The sequence below is a fragment of the Lutra lutra genome, chromosome 13, assembly GCF_902655055.1.
Source record: "Lutra lutra chromosome 13, mLutLut1.2, whole genome shotgun sequence".
Classification (NCBI taxonomy): Eukaryota; Metazoa; Chordata; class Mammalia; order Carnivora; family Mustelidae; genus Lutra; species Lutra lutra.
This window is the reverse complement of record NC_062290.1, coordinates 93,666,796-93,686,247: the sequence shown is the minus strand read 5'-3', so window position 1 is coordinate 93,686,247 and position 19,452 is coordinate 93,666,796. Positions and strand designations below refer to the sequence as shown.

The following is a 19,452-nucleotide window of genomic DNA, read 5'->3' as shown; positions in this document are numbered from 1 at the left end:
TCTTCCAAACAGCTTGTCACAGAGCACATGTCCCATAGAGCACAGAGATCCCCCGCAGTCAGCCCGGTGTCCACAGGCTCTCTGCTCAGAGTCGAGGGGAGAAGGACGGGGCCACTTCACTCATGTGCTGCCCACGTGGCAAATGTGGCCCTCGTGGTGGGACTGGCGGCTGAGTGTCCGGAGCAAAGGGTACCACACCACCGGCGGGAAAGTCGGGGAGACCCGGGCCCTTCAGCGTCTCGGGGGCTCTGGACGAGGGCGCCCAATAGCCAGGCCCTGGTCACTGGCTCTGCTATCCTGTCCCTCAGGCTGGGGACAAGGTGTCCCCTCTCCGACTTCGTCAAGCTCACCCTTAGTCATGGCGGCCAGTGTCAGGTCTGGTGCGGTTGGGACGTGACGCGCCCCCCCCCCCCCCCCCGCCCCGGCCACCATGCCCCTGTCAGGGAGACGCGTGTGTGAGCAGACAGGCCCCTCGACACCCTGGGGTAGGCTCTGGCTGGTGGCACAGGTGATCATTGTAGGAGAACCGGAGGTGGTCACGTGGTGGGGAAGGTCATAGACTGGGACGTGAGGCCGGGTGGCACCTGGGCCCAGCAGAGTGGTCTCCTGCCACGTGGAAGTACGTCTTTGACACTTGCCCAGAGAGTGTTCAACTCGCTCAGACTCCACGGGTCCCCCGAAAACCGGGGAAACAGTTATTTCCTCTGCCGTGGGGCCTCTCTTCTCTATCATGTGCACGTCATGGGTGAACGACGCCACACGCAACTTTAGACGTCACTTGTGTGGGTCCCAAGAGTATGAACAATGGAATATGCGTGACGACTGTACTTGTGACGTCTCCAGAGCACCAAGGACAAGGGCACCCCAGTGTCCCCTGGCCACTGTGCGTGGGACACGGTGGCCGGAGCCCACCAGGCGTCCTGGGGAAGAATGCTTAGACGGCTGGACGGCGGTGGTCCGTCGCCGCATGCGTCCCTGGGGCTCCGTGTGTACATTGCCGCTCTGAGTCACTTGCTGGGCCCAGGCGGTCCTGCCCCCGCCCCTGGTCACAGAGGCTGGGGGTCCCACTCTCCCAGCAGCCCCCCGAGTCTGATGCTGTGTCCCCTCAGTCGAGGAACTGTGGCTCGCTGCCTCTGGGGTTGGGATGGCAAGTCGGTGTGCTGGTTTCCCCGCTGCCCTCCTCCCCTGTCCCGTGAGAGCCGGGCTGGGGCCCTGGGCCTCTCCACGCTGCAGGTGGCCACGCGCCGGGCCGTGGGCACCCAGACTTGCGCAGGCACCGCTGGTTTGTGAGCAGAGCCTGCTGGTGGCTGGAAGCGGAAAGTTTCTCGATTTGGCTGCAGGGATGGCGTGATTGCCGACCACGTAGGCTGCCAGCTCGATCAAGAAGTGTCTCCCTTCTCGAATGGCCTGCGTGGCCCCGTCTCAGAGCATGAAGCGCTCTGAGGTCAGATGGCAGAACCCACAGGGAAAGCCGACTGTGTGGTGGGGGTCCCCATGGGGCCTGTGTGGGTTGGAGGAGGGGGGCCATGGCGTGGGGGCCGTGGAGGCAGGGCTGCTCCCTGGGGGCCCGGGAGTTCTGTTGAGAGGAGGGAGGCTGAATTCAGGGCCATGGGAGGGGAGCACGGGCAGCTGCAGGGGTGCGCCAGGTAGGGAGGTGCCCTTGTTGGGGCAGACTCTGGCTTCCGGTGCTTTGGCCCCCAAGGCTGCCACGCCTCCCAGCAGAAACTTTGCAATATTCTCGGCCTGTAGCAGAAATGCAGGCTGGATGAAAGCTCATTATTGGAAGAACAGAACCGACTCCCTCAGCAAAATGCTTCTGGCTCAGTGAGGGCCCAGGCTCCCCCGTGCCCCGCTGTGTCCCAGGGCCCGATGCCAGCCTGTCCTCAGCAGGGGAAGGGTACCCACTCTTGCCTGGGGTGTCGAGGCTGCGCCGCGGAGCAGAGTGGCCTTCGTGACTGCCAGGCACCGCAGCAGAAGCTTCTGGGGGCTGGGTGGAGCTTTGCTGACCTGGCACGTGGTGGACATAAGTGTGTAGGGGCAGGAAATGGCGGTCGGCCTCAGAACGAGGGACGGGGTGAAAACAGCAGGTGCGGACTGCTCTGGCAGGGGGTCCGGGCCACCACTGGGCCAGCTGCGGGCCTGGGGCCCAGATGTGGACTCAGGTGCCGCCTGCACCCCCAAGGGCCTGTGCCCACGCAGAGGGCAGCCGGGGCGAGGCCATGGTTGTTGTCCACGCAGACATTCTACTTGAACTCCACAGGGGCCATGCTGCTCTTGGGAGGAGCCACAGGTCAGTGACTCTGGAGCCCCCCACTCTGTGCCCCTGCGCGAGGCCCCACCTCTCTGAGCCTCAGTGTGTGCATCCACAAAATGGGGATAAGAGAGAAGACACAGGGTGACCCCCACCCCGTTGTGAGCACAGAGGAGCTGCGACAAGGCACATGGGGGCCGTGCAGGTGGAGGGGCTGTCGTGGGGAGGGGGCTGGGTCGTCTCCACAGCCCCGGGACCGGGTGGCTGTTGCTGAGGCGTGCAGGCCCCTTGGTAGGACGGCTGCCCCTGTGGGGGGAGCAGGATTCCCACTGTCAGGCCCGTGAGTCCGGGGCGGGTGCCCTGTGCTCCCGGAGGGAGGCTGGAGGGCACCTGGGGGAGCTGCCTGCCCGCTGGGCCCGTGGATGGAGCGGTGGGGCGGGAATCGGTCTGGGGCTCACCTGCCACCCAGGGCGTTGATGGTGGAGCAAATCTGACAAGGCTCCGTGGAGGGAGAGGGCATCTCCTGGTCCTGGGGAGAGCCACAGCCATGCCTGCCAGAGGTCAGGGTGGAGGAGGCAGTTGGCCCAGGTGGCCTGGGGGTGGGGCAGGGGGAATAGTGTGAGACGGCCATGAGCAGGGGAACCGCTCAGGCCCGGAAGCCAGAGTCTGCAGGGGGAGATGGTGGCAGGGGAGTCCTCCGTCGATTCTGGCCACTGTTGCTGGAGAGGTGGCGGTAGCTCAAGTGTGGGACAGCGGTGGGATGACACAGGGGCGCGGAGTGCGGGGTGGGTCCTTCTTGGTTCTGGAAGGTTCCTGGCCCTCGCTGCCTCAGTTTTCTCCTCTGTGAATGGGGGCAGTAGGGATGTTCAGGGGAGATGTGCTACACTGGGGACCCACCACTGCATTCCCTAGACTAGAGAACTCCTGGCCTTGGACCTTGGGGCCCAGCTGCACTGAAGCCCAGGGACTCTCGGGGGACCCTCCCCGCCGTGGACCTCACACTACTGTCTGAAGTGAGACCATTGTACTACGTCGCAGGTTTTGACCTGTGTGACACAGGTCCTCAAACGCTTTCTTAACCACCATCTGTGTGACGTGCTGGTGTGTAAACCCTGCTGGGGACCCCCAGGCTCCTCCACGGGACCCCATTTGAGAAGCCGCACCAGGGCTGAGAGCCCAGGTCCCTGCATCCCGAGGGAGCCTGAGGGGCAGGAAGGCCATGGGAGCGGGACGCATGGAGCTCCCACGAGCGCCCAGCCAAAGGAAGGCACCGCGTGAGACGGAGTCCAGCGCCTCCAGGGTGGGGAGCGGCCCTTGGTTCTAGTTGAGTAACCATTTGGGTTATTGATGAGCACCTGGAATCATCGAAATGTGAACCCCTAGGCTTCAGGGGGGCCCTGCAGCCAGGCAGGTGGCGTTTTCCTGGCTCGCCCGCGCCAGGGCCCGCGGGAGTGCTACCGTGCCGGGCAGCGTGCTGGGCCAGGCTGTGAGCCCCAGGCTCCCGTGCACTCGGCCTCTCTTGGGTGCTCCCGCCCCAGGCCTGGTGTCCGCCACCGCCCTCTGTTGCCCCACGACTCCTGACTGAAGTCCAAGCTGCCTCGTGGCCAGAGGGCGTAATGTCCCTTCACTTTCTCCCAAGGGTCCCCAAGGACAGAGGCTCTCTTTCTGTTTCTGTTCACCAGTGGGTCAGCCAGCCTAGAAGGTCACGTGAAGGTCATCACTGCCCTGCACGGTCACACGTGTGCCCGCGCCCATGTGCACACGCACACACCCAGAGAACTCCAGAGGCCACAAGTGGGTCGTGAGTCTCCGAGTTTGGGGGTTGCTAGGCTGCCTTCAGGGCAGGGGGGCTCCCGACTCGTCCAAGGTCAAGGCCAGGCTGGTTGACGGCTCCTAGTCAGAGTCTCCCCGGACCCGAGAGGACAGCTGGGTCACAAATATCCTGGGCTGCCCTCACTGCTCCTAGAGAGGCAGGGGACCCGCTAGCCGCTCAGACCTTGGCCAGCGTCACCGCGCTGGCGTTCGGCTCCTGAAGACCAGGCTGGGTCCCCAGAAGCTGCAGGCTAGTGGCCTCGCTGGGTGCGCTGCTTGTACTCGTGGGTGGGCCTCCCATCCTGGCCCCCGGTTCCCGCCTTCTGCCTCGTCCCCCCCAGAACACAGACACACCACCCAGGGCTGTCCTGCTGACCCTGCCCCCTGGGCCCCGAGGGGCTGGAGTGTGGGCAGCAGGGGCCTTCGTGCCAGGCCCCCCAGCATCTCCCACCGGTGGCTACGGAGAACAGCTCTGCTGGGAAGGGGGGTCACCGAGCGACTCTCGGGGTCTGTGGCTTGGAGCTTGGTCTGCCCCAGGAAGCATCACGGAAATGCTCTCAGAACAGTCACAACACCGTGAGCATCTGTGGGACATGTGAGATCCAGCGTGAGCCAGATCAGGGCCAGCCACGGGCGGGCCGTCTCCAAGGCACGGGTTAGCGGTTGCCGCAGCCCCAGGTTGACAAAGATTCTCAGGTTGTTTCTGGTCCCAACTAGAGAAAGGTCCGTGGGGGACAGCTTCTCTGCAAGGAGCACGCGTGTATTCGACATGCCAACCTGCGCACACAACTCCTGTGTGTGCAGGGAAGAGGTGGGATGGGGGCGGCAGGAGCCCTGGACGACGGCTTCCAAGAGGCTCAAACCCACGCCTGTTTCCCCTTCTCACAGAGGCGCGGGGGGTGGACAGATCCCTGTCCTTTGAGACACGCACCCTCAGAACAAAGGGGCACATGTTCTTTGTTGTGGGACCCCCTCAGGGGTGTGGGGAAAGTATTTGCTACAAGCCTAGGAGTCTGCGGAGGAAGGTGGGCCCTGGGAATGAAGGGGGCTTTGTGCTTGCAGGGCCCAGAGGTGACCTGCTGCTGACCACATGGTCCCTCTGCAGCCATGTGGGGAATGGGCGAGGCAGGCAGGGGAGCAGGGCTGGCAGGGAGGGTCAGGTCAGCGCCTGACCTCGGATTCCAGAGCTCCGGTGAGTCGGCGGGAAGCGCTCGGCCCCAGGCCTCTTCCTGCTGTTACACGTAGCCTTTGGCCTTGTTCGTTGCCTGGGGTTGGGGACAGCCTGGGGTTGGGGACAGCCTAGGCCGCCGTGTGGGGCCTGTGAAGCCTGGTGCTGGGTGGGGCACTCTGGGGTACAGGGACACAGGTGTGCCACATGTGGCCATGGCCCGAGGACTTGGGCTTCCTGGGGAGGCAGGCCCTTTACCAGATACCTGTAGTCCCCTGTGCCGGTGGCTTGATGGAGGGGAGCGCCGGGTGCCGGCTGCCACGACCACCCCCAAAGGCCCCTGAGCCTCCTCTCCCTTCCGGAGACTGTGTCTGGGGAACGCACATTCAGATGTCAAGTTGCCAGCAGAAAGGAGAAGGACATATTTTATTTGAATTGGATAAAATCTGAACTGGAAGTCGTGTTGCTTAATAAAACTGTGTGGTTGGATTCACTGGTCCTGTCACATGGCTCTTGTCGGCGGGAGAGTTTACAACATGGGCCAGGAGCCTCTGACACCCAGAGGGAGAGACAGCAAGGCGGAGAGGGACAGGGAGGAGGGAGCAAGGAGGGAAAGGGAGAGACGGAGGAAGGGAGGAAGGCAGCCGCTCTGCCGGTCAAAGGGGAGGGGCCAGGAGTGTCTTCCAGGGACTCCCTTCAGAGCCATCTGTGTGGAGACGGGTCTGCTTGGGGCAAGTTCTGAGTTCCTCGCCCACCTTCAGGGTCTTCAAAGCCAAGTTGGGGCCACATAATTCGGACCCATGTCTCAGGGGCCAGGCAGGATGCGCTTTCTCTGGACTCTAAGACTGTCACCCAGTGCTGCCACTGCGTCACCCCCACCTCACCCCATCTCTGGGCCGGTTACCCTACAGAAGCTTTGGCAGGCCAGGGAAGGGCAATGGATCCTGTCCCTCAGAGCCGTGCATGGGGCTGGCACTTAGCGTCCCAGACCCTGAGAGACCATCTGGGGAGCCACGCCCAGGAACTTTGAGAGACACATCCTCTCAGCCTTCCATGTGTAGCCTAGTCTGTGTCTGGCTCAGGGAAGGGGCTCACACACCTTTACCAAACGGAGGGGTTGGAGGACATGGCTTCCTTGCTTGCGCCTGTGGTTCTGACTTGTGCAGAATGAGCACCATCCCCTTTCAGTCAAGCTCACGGCTACCATATTATCTTGCTTCACTCATAGCTTTGTCTTCAGGAGAAGAATGGGCCTTTTGTTGGGCCACAGGAGAGTGGGCGTGCAGGAGCAGGGGTAGCCTCAGGTGTCTGGACAGAAAGGAACAGTGGGAGTCAAGGGGCATCAGTGACAACCGCATGAATACATGGGTATGGGTATGCATGTGATCTCACCCATGGGGCACAATGCAAGAGCAAAGTGTTAGGAAGAGTGTGGACACTGCCAGGCAGTGGTTCTGGGCCACGGCTACATTTCTGTGTGTAATACAGGGACTGGCACTTAGTACGTGCTCAATGATTGCTACTGGACGAATAGAAGGATGGATGATAGATGGTAGATAGATGGTGAACGGATGATGGTTGGTGGATAGTTGATGGATGGTTGGGTGGATGGACGGATGATGGATGGATGGATGGATGGATGGATGGATGGATGGTGGATAATGGATGGATGGTGGATGGTTGATGGATGGATGGGTGGATGGATGGATGATGGGTGGATGGATGGATGGTGAATGGATGATGGATGGATGGGTGGATAGTTGGATGAGTGGTGAATGGGTGGTGGATGGATGGTGGGTAGATAGATGTGCACATGGCAGGATGGGCTCTGGGCCAAGGAGCTCAACACTGGGCATGGCCCACAATTATCCTTTCTTGAGCACCATCTCTAGTGACATAGTTTCAACATTGGGCATGTTCCTCCATGTTCCTTTCCCTTCTCGAGCCCAACATGTCACATAGTGATGGATACTGTGCAGGCTGTGTTAAGCTGGCTCCATCTCACCTGTTGTGTGACCATGAATGTTGTGTGACCCTGAGGTGACCTCAGGGCTCCAGTTTTCTCAGCTTCAGATGGGAATTAATGGCACAAATGAAGTGACAGCATGCGGTTTCTTTGTCCAATACCTGATTTATAGTAAACACTATCTAAGCATTAATCATTAATAAAATCATTATTATATTGTCTAGTTTATAGCCATCTGATTGGAGATGGCTATTTGGATGAATGTTTGGTAACATTCATCAGACCCATGGTTTTTGTTCTCTTTTGTTTGTCTGCTGTTGACATATCTTGAGGAAAACAATATGAAATAGAATTGTCGCACATTTTCCCCATCTGACATAGTGGGAATGTTGGCTGCCATGGCAGTGAACCAGAATATTCTGTGGTTGGTAGTGTGGGCTCATCCAGGTGGTCCATAGCCTGTGTCCTTTCATGGTTGAATATTCCGATGTGTGGATAGACCACGATTTGTTTATCTGTTCATGCACTGATGGACATTTGGGCTGTCCCACCGCTTGGCTGTTGTGTATAATGTTGCTGTGAGCATGGGTGTCTGTGGACATATTTGATACCTAGTGCGGTTCCTTCTTGAGTGAATTATTTATGTCTCTTAATTCACAGGATTGGAATTTCTGGGTCATATGGTATTTTCCTCTTTAAAAATAAATCCTGCCTTACCCTGTGGTTGGGGGTGACAGGGAACGTGGTAGCACACCTGCAAGCTCTCACAGTTTAGGGTGTAGTGTACAGCTTGCCTTTATCAACCACAGTTTGCAAAAATCTCTGAGCACTTGGCTGGCACCTGGCAGGTGCCCAAGGTGGGTGGGTGGATGGATGGATGGTTGTGTGGGTGGGTAGGTAGATAGGTGGATGGATGGGTGGGTAGGTGGGTTGGTGGATGGGTGGATGGATAGATGGATGGATGGATGGGTGGGTGGGTGGGTGGATGGATGAATGGATGGGTGGTGGGTGGGTGGATGGATGGATGGATGGATGGGTGGTGGGTGGGTGGATGGATGGATGGATGGATAGATGGATGGGTAGACAGGTAGGTAGGTGGATGGATGGGTGGTTGGATGGATGGGTGGGTAGGTGGATGGATAGATGGGTGGATAGAAGGATAGATGGATGGATGGATGGTTGGATGGTTGGATGGTTGGATGGTTGGATGGGTGGGCCATCCTAGCTTGAGTGGTAATTGGAGGTAGCAGCTCCCTGAGAGGAAGGCTGGTCCTGAGGACAAGCTCCTCCCAAGGTGTGTCTGGGCTGCTTGCCACCGGCCTCCCGGATCCCCGTGTTCATCCCCTGTGTGCCACTTACTCAAGGGCTTTTGTCCTTTTCCAGGGTGATATCCAGCAGCTGCTCTTTGTCCCGGACCACCGGGCAGCTTACGACTACTGCGAGCACTACAGCCCCGACTGTGACACGGCCGTCCCCGACACGCCCCAGTCACAGGATCCCAACCCAGATGAATACGTGAGTCAGGCCCCCCGGGTTCACGGTGGTGTTGTAGGCAGACTGCTTGGGAGGGGGCAGGTCAGGCAGGCCGGGGTGGAGGGACACAAAGGCCACGCGACCCCGATTTAAAATAAACCTGCTGGGCAAGAACCCAAGGTTGGTGCTGCCCCGTACCCAGCCGCGCCGTGGTTCAGCCCGCCTAGAGCTCTCGCCGCCATTCCCAAGTGAAGGTCGTCTCTCACCTCCTGGTCACAGCGGAGCACGTCCTCTGTCATGTTCACTCTGCTGTCATTAGTCCTCCTGGTCTCCTTCTGTCATGACCGGTTAGAAGAGAAGGAAGGGTGATGCTCACGAAACCGGGGTCCTGTGGCCCAGGAGGTCTTCTGAGCTCGGGCCGAGTCCCCGCAGCCAAGGCCTCCTGGCTGGGCCCCTGCCCCTGTTTTAGGGGCAAGACCTTCTCTGTCACTGTGGTGGGGCTTCGGTGAGGCTTCGGAGATTCAGAGGGACAGCAGGGTGCCACAGGACCCCACAGCCTGGCTGGCTGTCCTGGCCCTCGGTCCTAAAGGATCAGAACATCTGCACCTTTTAGAACTCAATTTTCTTTGAAGGGGCCCTGGGCCCCCGTTCTTTCCCTGTGCTTCTCACGGGGCTGCCTCAGCCGCCCAAGGAGCTGGAGCCAGCAGAGGCCCGTTCGGAGCCACGACTTTCTGGTGTCCACTCTTCCTGGCTGAACCCGGACGGTGAGGCGAGTAGCTGGGCTCCCGGTGGGGTCCCTCCTTCCTCACGTGGCCCCGATTTGCTTTTAGTACCCGGAGGGAGAAGGCGAAGGTGATACATACTACTATGAGTACCCCTACTACGAGGACACGGACGACCCAGGCAAAGAGCCTGTCCCCACCAAGAAGCCCGTGGAAGCTGCTAGGGAGACCACGGAGATTGCTGAGGTCTGTGTGGACGGTCGCCTGGCACTGCCAGCCACAGTGGGGAGGATGCTGGGGCTGGCGTGGAGGCCGGGAGGGGGTGGGTGCGAGCTCAGCAGGGAACCAGTGCCCCAGGGGCCTGGTGACCATCCGTGCTTTGGGCCACTGGGGATGTGGGGGAGTGGGCTCGCCACCTGCTATGCTGCCAGCCAACGCTGGTGTGAGAGGAAGCGTGCGGCTCTGCGTATGAGGTCTTTCCCTTTTAAACCCGGAGCCGCAGAACGCCCTTTCCGAGGGCAGGATGGGGGGTTTTGGGCCACGGACAGCACACCCCGGGGCTGGCTGCCTCCTGGCATGGATGGCATCCACAGGGCTCTTAGGTGGCCACGGGGGCGTGCTGGGGGTCCCCTCCAGACCCCCGACTCCTGCCCTGCTCCCCCATCTCAGGAGCAGACCCCACCCACCACGGCAGCCCCTGTGGTGCCCGATGCCAGCGAGGGGGCCGGGAAGGAGGAGGACCCTGGCATTGGGGACTATGACTACATGCCTAGCGAGGACTACTACACGCCCGCCCCTTACGATGACATCAACTACAACGAGGGCTTCGAGAACCCCGACCAGTCCCCCGACCACGGCGCTGGGGCCGAGGTCCCCACCGGCACGGCCGGCACTGCCAACTCCTCCAATGTAAGTGCTTCCCTTCCACATGGGCCTGGGGCTGGGGCGGGGGCAGGGGTGGGGGAGCTCTCTGGGCTCCTTCTTTACTCTGCTCTGACCTCGGGGATCCTGGGCTGGCTCCCTGCTCCACAGCGCAGCAGACCCTGGCCCCCGGGGGCCCTGAGCAGGTTTGGGGTCCCCGATTGCCTGAGCCTGTTTCACTGTTGTTTCCCATCTGTGAAATGGGTGGAATGAGCCCCGCCCGCCCGTTCTCCCAGGGTTTCGGGTGGGGATGGACGAGGACATGCATATTTGCGGTGTCCCTCTCTGTGGCCTGAGGGGGCCAGGACAGTGCACGAGTGGGGGGGTCTGCACTGTCGGGAGGGACATTGGGCCAGCTAGTGCCAGGTACGACCGTGGGCTTTCCCGCCCGGCGGACCTGGCTCGAACCCCATCCCCTGACCTCGGAGAGCCCCTGTGGATCTCAGTTGTCATTCACAAGTTGGCACTCCCAGGTGTGCCTCTAGGGTTGGGGGCAAGACTTCATACGAGGGAGGAGTTTAGCACCGCACACAGCGAACGCTTCGAAGTCGGCTTCGCGTGGAGCTGGGTTTTTGACGGCACAGGACGGACACCCGGTTCTGATGGTCCAGACCCCTCTGTCCGCAGCGTGCGATTGGGGGCTTGTCGCCTCCGACCGTGAGGCCCTGGGCTGGATCCCCGAGGGCTCTGACTGCCCCTCAGCACGCTGGTCCCCGTGCCGCCCCAGCTAGCCAGGGGTCCCGCGGGGTTGGGGTGAAGTCCCCTGTGGCGAGAGGGAAGACGCGTGAGGGCCGCTGGGGTCCAGGAGCGGCGCCAGCGAGTCTGACTGGACTCCTGGGAGGCCTCGTGCTTGACGTCCCCAGGCTGTGGGGCTGGGCAGGGAAGGGGTCTCTGCCCGGTCCCACACGGCCCTCCGGTGACCCCTGCTGCCCCTTCCCCCCAGCCGGCTCTGCCTCCGGAGGACGACTTGGAAGGGGAGTTTACAGAAGAAACCATCCGGAACCTGGACGAGACCTACTATGACCCCTACTACGACCCCACCGCCTCCCCATCGGAGATAGGGCCAGGCATGCCCGCCAACCAGGACACCATCTACGAAGGGGTGAGGGGCTGTGGGGCTCCTTCCGCCGGCACCTTCGGGGCCCGGGGAGGGCTGGCCGTGAGCCGCCCCTGCCTGGTGAGCTCCCTCCTCCGCTCACCCTCTGTCCACCTGTGTTTTGTGACCCCAGATTGAAGGACCGCGAGGAGAGAAGGGTCAAAAGGGAGAGCCCGCCATCATCGAGCCGGTAAGGATGCTCTCAGCCCCTCTCCGGAGTCGGCGGGCACTGGGTGAGGCAGGTGGGGGCCCAGCCCGGGGACCCCTCGCAGACGCCACACGCTGTTTGCTGCTGAGGCTTCAGAAAAGGGGCTCAGGCGGGGGAACGTTCCAGACCTTGACTGAGGTGCCAGCCGCCGGGATCCCGGCAGGGAGAATGCTGTGCTCTTGAGGTCTGAGCGCCTCGCCGTGCGTGGCCGTCGTCACCGGGGTGAGAGACCCAGAGCTTGTGAGAAGGAGGGCAGCCCCTCCGGAGGGGTCGGGGGGTCTGCGGGGCACCTTGGATCTGGGCTGGGCCGGCGTGGCCACCGCCTGGGGTGAGTGTGGAAACTGGACGCATTGGGGGCTGTCCCATGGCCAGGGAGCTTGAGAACTCGCTCTGCTGGGTGCGGGGTCGGGAGGAGTGGATGGGATGGGTGCTGAGGGAGCAGGGCGGGGAAGGGGGAGGCTTGCGGCCAGGGGCCCAGAGGGCCGCTCCCTGCTGCATGTCCTCTGCCCCCGGGGAGCCCGGCTGGGAGTGGCGGACTCCACTCTGTGGCCCGAGAGCGGTCAGGGTCAGACGCGAGGCGCCACGTGATGGGCCGGGAGGGGCGGGCTCCGCAGCTGCGTGGGGTGGCCGCAGCGCTGTGGGCCGGGCAGCTGCTGTGGACATGACGGCGGGGCGGGGCCGGCTGAGGCCCACCCTGCCACGTCGTCCAAGTGCCGGAGGGAGGAGGCCAGTGTTCTGCCCCGCGGCCGGTCACAAGGTGGAGCTGGGCTAAGGGTGGTTCCTGGTGCTCAGCTCTGGACAAGATGTCGGGGTGTCTGGTTCCTTATGACCTTGGGTTCCTGGGGTGAGGAATTCTGTGGCGTCCGTCCTCCCATGGACCTGGGAAGGTACTTCTAGAACCTTCACTGCTGGCCTCTCCAGAGTGGCCAGGGCAGACGGGATGGGGCCCATCTTTAGGGGAATGCCCAGTGGGCAGAGTTTCAGCACAGCCCTCCTGGCTTGGCCCCATGCCCCTGGAAGCTTCTGGAGAGTGGCGAAGGCAGCCCCTTTTGGTGTTTGCTCCGGGCCTGTCCGGGGATGGGACCCGTCAGCCTCACAGGGCTGTGGCCACTAGACACACAACCTTTTCTCAGGCTGAGGACATCCCCTTCCAGGGCTTTCTGTGGGTCCAAGGAAGAGGGTGTCAGATGGGGGTACAGGGGAAGGGTGCAGAGGTGCCAAAGGGGGCAGGACCAGCACCAGGACACCCCTTGCTCAGAGACATGAAAAATCCTGATGTCAAGTCCAGCTACAGGGGAAGAATGTGGGGGGGCAGCCAGCAGCTGGGGTGGGGACACCCTGGAAGGACAGCAGGTGTGTTGCAGTTGTTACAGGGTCCTGGCTTCAGCATGACTCATCTCACTGACCACTCATGTCCCCACACACTTTGGTCCCCAGATGGACCTGCTCTTGACTTGGGGTTCCTTTTGTGGGGTCCGCGTGGCTTTGGTGATAGGACATCTTGCGTGGGAAGAACGTGGGTCCCCAGGATAGGGAGGTGCTGGGGAGGGGCTAGGCTGGCACCATCTGGGTGTGCTTCCTGTCTGCTCACAGCTGCCGGACGACCTTTGGAGGAGAGCCGTGGTGCCCCGGCTGCCAGGGTGGTCCGCTGGGGGCGGGCAGGGGCAGGGCTAGAGAAGGAGGGCTTCAGCACAGACAGCGTGTCTACACGAGGTCCAGCTCATCTGGGGGTTGGGGAGCTGAGGCATCCGGACACAGCTAGGGGAGGGCTCCCTCCTCTGGCCCGGGCATTCAGTCCTGCCCCATCCCTAGCCCATTCCCTGAGTCCTCCAGGCCCTCGCCAGGGCCCCTGGGGATGCCGTGTAAACAGTCAGAACTTCTCAACCCAGAGATGCCCTGAGTCTTAGTGCCATAAACAGAGGCCGAGTCCCGGGAGCCGGCCGGCGTGGCTCTCGCCGCTGACCGCTGACCACAGAGGGCGGGGTGGCTGCCGCCTCCCGGGCCCCCACCCTGCCCCAGTGCCCGCCCATTGGGGAGAGCGACTCCTGTCCATGGAGCCCTCGGAACCAGCCCCTCTTGCCCTCCCAGCCACACCTCCTGTCGTTTGTTAGCAGGGTCCGTGGCTCCTTGAGAGGGCGGCGGACCTCTGCCTTGGGGACTCGGGTTTATTGGCATCCTGGGACTCCAGGGACCCATCCCCAGACTGTGTCTCATGGTACCCCGGTGAGCGCTCCCGGGAGGCCTACGCAGCGCCGTCTCTACTCTCCGAGGTGGTTCGGAAGGAACCTGCTTTTTGAGACTGTTCAGCGGGCGGATGCACCTGCGTCGAGAGCTGTTTCCAGCTGGGCCAGGCTGAGGCCGTCACTCAGTCACCTGCCCGCTGAGTTTTGAGACTGGCATCTGCACCCTGGCGGGGTGTAGACCGGGCTAGCAACCCGGAGGACATCCGCCACTTTCCCTTGTCAGCGACACCTGTCTCCCTCCTCGCTCACGGCCACGGGGATGTTCAGGCCCCTCTGCTGGGCTCTTTCGTCCTGGCGCCCGGCCTCCTTCCCGGGCCACCCTGGACCGCTCTAGCCTGGCCTCCCGGAAGATCTGTGGCCGGCATTGCCCCAGCAACCTGAGAACAACAGCCAGTGTCTGGGAAGAGAGCTGTAGGCCCCAGGCCCCGCCATGGCCAGAGGTCCCTCACTGGGTCCCAGCTCCCCGCCGAGCCTCCCCAGCTGCCTTTGTCCGAGGAGGACATCCGAAAGCGACCGGATGAGCTGTCTGTGTACATCTCGCGGACAGAAATTCCTCCGAGAGCGTGTCTGTGTAAACATGTCTTCACAGCGACAGGGGAGCCCTGGTGGGGAGGCTGGGGGGTCGGAGGGCCCAGTGGCCCGGTGCCCCTCACCCGTGCGGGTCTTTGAGCCTCAGCTGGGCGTTCCCCTGTCCCCCTGGGGGGTGGGGGACATGTTTCTCAAAAGCCCGGTTCACTTTGGAAGGAAAGTCTGGGCGCTGTCCTGGAGGAAAGCAGTCTGTGCTTTCTCTGCTTTGGGGTGGGGGGAGCAAGAGGTCTGTCCCTGGAGCCAGGGACATGTGGCCCCCGAGCCCTGTCCCTGCAGTCTCAAGAATTGTGGGGAGGAGGGCATCGCTGTCCACTCTGTGGGCCCCGAGTGTGGTGGAAGCCTGCTCAGCCAGGCCAGGCAGAACCTAGCTGGTCCCAGGGCCCCCAGATGCTGTTCCTGCTGTGTTCTTGGCGAGGAAATCCCTGTGGGGGCAGGAGACCCCTTCCTGCCCGCAGGGTGTGCACTGTCTCAGGGCACCCGTGGTGGGTGTGAGACACAGGGGGTGCTGGAGCTGCCTGGCCTGCTGTTGACTGGTTAGGAGAGCGGGGAGTCCTGCTCGGGGACAGGGCTGGAAGTGGAGGCAGGGGAGCGGCGCCACCGCCCACCCCCACCCTGGGCCAGGGAGCTCTGTCCACGGACCCCTCAGCTACCCACACGGCCTCTCTGGGGTCTAGGCTGATGTGGAGGCCTTGTCCCCACTTGGGGGTGCCGGCCATGCAGGCCAGCGGCGGGGTGAGGAGCTTCTGCAGGAGGGCGGCCCATGTCCTGTGGACTTGGTGGCATCTCCCTCTTGCTCTGGCTCCTGGTTGGTGTGCCCCCGAGGCACGAGTCTGTGGTCCTTGTGGGGTCCGCCTCACCAGCAGGGTCTGCCGGGGACCCAGGCGCCTTCTGGGATCTCAGGAGGGAGACGGTCCGGGGTCTCAGACACTGTCTCCTGTCTTCTAGGGTATGCTCATGGAGGGGCCGCCGGGTCCTGAAGGCCCCGCGGTGAGTGTCTGTTTCACATCCCAGGCCTGTGGGAGGTGCTTGGGGGCGAGGGGTGGAAAAGAGGGGGCCACTGACCGCCCTTTGCCCCCCCTCCCAGGGGCCCATCCCCGCCACCCCCGGCGAAGCGAGGTGGGACCGGGGTGTTGCCCCGTGGCTGACTTTGAATTCCTGAACTGAGTTTGTTTTTGATTCCAGGGTCTCCCAGGACCTCCGGGAACGATGGGCCCCACTGGGCAAGCGGGTGACCCCGGAGAAAGGGTAAGGACGACTCAGCGCTTGGCTTGCGGGGCTTGTCCGTGTGTCTCTCCGCTCCGCGGCCGACGTCCTCACACGTGCAGCCGGCATCCGGCACGTCAGCTCCCCTCACCACACTGCGGGGCCTGCTGCCTCTCACCCCACCTCCTTACTGCGTCCGTGTCTGTGGGAGTTTGGGGAGCGGCCCTCCTTGGCGGCCGTGTGCCTGGGGCAGGTGGCCGCGGTGAGGGTCCCACGGAGGCCGCTGCGCTCAGCTCACAGAGGGCCCTGCGGCCTGCGTTAGCCCGACGGTGACGAGTGCTGTGCGTGGCGCGTGGGGTCCGGACCTGCATGGGAGCTTCCTGGGCTCGCCCTCCCCTCACTCCGTCTTCCTTGTTGGGGATCAGGCACCAGCACGGGAGGGCTTGCTCTGGGTCACAGGGACCCATCTCGGGGTCCTCCGGTCACAGGGACCTTTCTTGGGGTCCCCAGTCAAAGGGATTCACCCTGGACTCCCTCCAGGTCTGAGGTCCCCAGATCAAAGGCACACATTCCCAGGTCAGAAGGACCCATCTTGGGCTCCCCCTCCATCAAAGGGACGTGTCCCGGGTCCCCGGGTCCCCGAATGGCCCCGGGGTTGCTGCTGCGCAGGGCTGAGCAAGGACGCTGCGATTTCGCTCTGCCACCTGGTGGGGCTCGGGGGTACTGCAGCCTCGGGCCGTCCCGCAGGGCTAGTTTTCCTTTGTGTTGAGTTTTTCTGCCGGTCTGACCAGGGTGGACGGGAGCGCAGGCCCGGCAGAGCTGGCAGCCAGATGGCTACGCTGTGGACAGGAGAAACTAGGAGCGTGTGTGTGTCCTAACGGACGTTTATCCCCAGGGCCTGGCATGCTGCCTGGAGAGGACAGGCCTAACGGTTTGGGTGGGTGTGCGGCGGGGGATGGTGGCTGGGACGGTGGCTGGGACGGTGGCGGGGGACGGTCCCGTGAAGAGGCCGCTGGGTTTGGAAGTGACAGAGGCGTCCCATGACAGACCTTGGCGCTTGGCAGGGGTTTGCTGACTGTTTGCAAGCCGTGGGGGGCTCTGCGGGACCCGGGTCACACGGCCTCCCGCGCCACCGAGCCACACGCATGCCGCAGGGACAGCGTCTGGTTCCTGGCAGACACGGACCCTGATCTTACGCTGGGGTTTGATTTGGGACTGCCTCTGAGGCACGAGGCCCAGCAGTGAGCGGCACCCCGGCTTTCCAAGAGGGGACTCCGGTGGCCAAACTTGCCCCAGTTTTTTCTTTTTTGATCACACTGTTGTCTTCTGCGGGTTTTTCCGAAACGGCAGGCAAGGGCAGTTCAGCTGCGTCTGGGAGCAGACCTCTGACCCCGCGGTTCTGCCTCCGGGACTTCCCTGATAAAGCTGCCCGGGCACCCACTGCCCAGCCTGTGCCCGTGGAAGACGGGCGGGGGCGCCAAGGGGCCCGTCACGCACGGGCAGCTCTACAGCCACTGAGCTCGTGAGCAGGAACCCGCAGCAAAGAGAAGGGGCCGCGTGCCGGGTGGCGATGGAGGGGGGACCTCCTGGAGAAGGGGGACAGCTCCGGGGCCCCACACACGCCGCACACACCCGTGGGCGCGCTCCGCGTGCGGGCTGCTGTGCGTGCCGCCAGCCGTCCTGCCTGCACCGGCTCCCGTGCAGGGAAGAGAGGGAGCTCTCCCGGCTTCGTAGAGACCGTGTTCCACAGCAGTTCCCTAGAACGGGGACCGTGTCGACGGTACGATAACCGGAGAAGCCACTGCGGGTTCAGGCGTGGACAGTCCATGTCCCTCGGGGTGATGCCTGGGGAGCCGCAGGTCCTCGGTCTTCTTGGCTGGCAACCATTGGTGGGTGTTGCCGGCCGTGCCTGCCGCGTCACCCCCCCGGGTGTGAGCGTCGTTGTCCGCGGGCGGCTGTGCCTGCTGCAGAGCGCTGGGCCCGACGCCCATCAGTGTATTGGGGTGTGGCCAGCGAGGGTCCCTTTCTGTCAGGAAGAGGGAGTCAGACCTCCTTCTGGACACAAAACGAGCTTCGTGCTCAGGCTCCGTGGGAGTCCGCCAGGATCCGTGAGGAAGCTGGGAGAGAAAACATTTGTTTTTTTGAAAATACAGTCTTTCTTGTTTTACGTTTGAGTCTGGAAAAGGCCAGGGTTCATCTAGAGGACCTGTCGAGGGGCGTCTGTCTGGGACCTGCTTTTGGGGCCAGACTAACAGGATCCGCGGCAGCGCCGGGGTCGGCTGTGTACACACGGGCTCTTGAAATTGCTCGAGAAGGGTCTGTGTCCCGTGGATGTCCCTTGCATCTGTCCCAGCAAGTGGACACTTAGACCGCCTCGCCTTCCATCTGAGCAATCACGGAGAGAGTTGGTGGGGACCGGGTCATAAGGGCCAGCGCACTGGCTGATGGAGGACATAGACCTTGGTCCCCTGGGGGCGGCCCTGCCTACTGGTGTGCGGGCCTGGAGGGCGCGTTTCTGGATGGTGGACACTGCCCGCTCCCCCAGTGTCCCCTGTGTCCCTGGATGCAGTCTCTCACCTCTCCCTGTAAATCGCTCCAGGTCCTGCCCAGAGCCCTCTCCCTCCTCATCCCTCTCCCCTAGAAGCGTATCCTCATCTGCCTAAAGCCAGTGCCCCTCCCTTCTCTGCGCTTGGCTTCTGGAACATTCTGTGCCATGGGGTCTTGCTGCTCTGTGCTTGCCCTGTGCATTTCCTCACGGGCTGTGGCTCTGACTTCCTCATCTGGACATAGCCCTGCTCCGTCCCCGTTGCATAGTGACCCAGCTGTCTTGGGCCCTCTGTCCACAGGGTCCCCCTGGACGCCCAGGCCTTCCTGGGGCTGATGGGCTGCCTGGCCCTCCTGGTACCATGCTCATGCTGCCTGTGAGTATCCTTATTTGTGGGGGTGGGCTCAGGGCTCAAATGGGGTGGGGAGGGCGCCTTGGGCTGTGTCTGAGGGTCAGTCCCCGGCCACAGAATCACTCTGATGTGGGCCGTCTCATAGAAATAGGCCCTCTGAGGCCGTTTCTGCTGATGTGCAGAATGGACCCTGGTGGCCAAGGTCTCCAGTTCTCTGCTGGGGTCCAGGGCTGGCCCACCTAAGGGGCAGGGAGCCTGGCTCTCTGCAAGAAAGCTGAGTGGCATCTGTCCGTCTCTGCCGGGATCTCCAGCTGGGCATGCAGCCAGCTGCTCCCACCTTGGGCCGGCCCTGCCCTTGACCTCGTGGTGCCATCTCCTTCACTGGGAGCCCAGGCCCAGGAGGGCACGTGTGTGGCATGCTGGCCTGGACGGCAGGCTTCTGACTGGTGGCCCAGTGCTGCCCGGGAGGCTGGGCAGAGCTCAGGGAGACACCATGTGAGCCGGGAGCTTCCTGGCTAAGCAGGCATTTGCACTGGGCCCCAGGCTCTTTCTTCTTACAGGTAGGGGCTGTGGGGTCTCAGGGCAGAAGCCAGAAAGTTCTCCCCAGACCTGGGCCAGGTCTCCAGGGGGCCCCAGGGCCGAGGCTGGCAGGCGGGGCTGGGAGGGATCGAGTGCCAGATGCTGCCCACGCAGACTCCCCAGGGCTCTGCGGTCACCCGAGAGGCCCCGGTCCCAGGATGGACGCCTGTGTCGGTGTGTCCCGGGTGACCCCCACCTCATATCTGCAGTTCCGCTTCGGAGGGGGCGGTGACGCCGGCTCCAAAGGCCCCATGGTGTCGGCTCAGGAGTCCCAGGCTCAGGCCATCCTGCAGCAGGCCCGGGTAAGTGGCGTCTGTGTCCTTGG

General features: G+C 62.7%; 1 protein-coding gene across 2 annotated transcripts in view; it reads left to right on the top strand.

The window, feature by feature from the left end:
• COL5A1 (collagen type V alpha 1 chain) overlaps nt 1–19,452 on the top strand; it is a 138,839-nt gene that overhangs the window by 52,286 nt on the left and 67,101 nt on the right. For both annotated transcript variants that reach the window (XM_047699330.1, XM_047699329.1), the window contains exons 5-13: nt 8,581–8,712; nt 9,501–9,638; nt 10,062–10,301; nt 11,257–11,415; nt 11,543–11,599; nt 15,394–15,435; nt 15,631–15,693; nt 18,498–18,572; nt 19,337–19,429. In XM_047699330.1, coding sequence (XP_047555286.1) covers nt 8,581–8,712; nt 9,501–9,638; nt 10,062–10,301; nt 11,257–11,415; nt 11,543–11,599; nt 15,394–15,435; nt 15,631–15,693; nt 18,498–18,572; nt 19,337–19,429 — 999 coding nt within the window. The remainder of the gene's footprint in view (nt 1–8,580; nt 8,713–9,500; nt 9,639–10,061; nt 10,302–11,256; nt 11,416–11,542; nt 11,600–15,393; nt 15,436–15,630; nt 15,694–18,497; nt 18,573–19,336; nt 19,430–19,452) is intronic.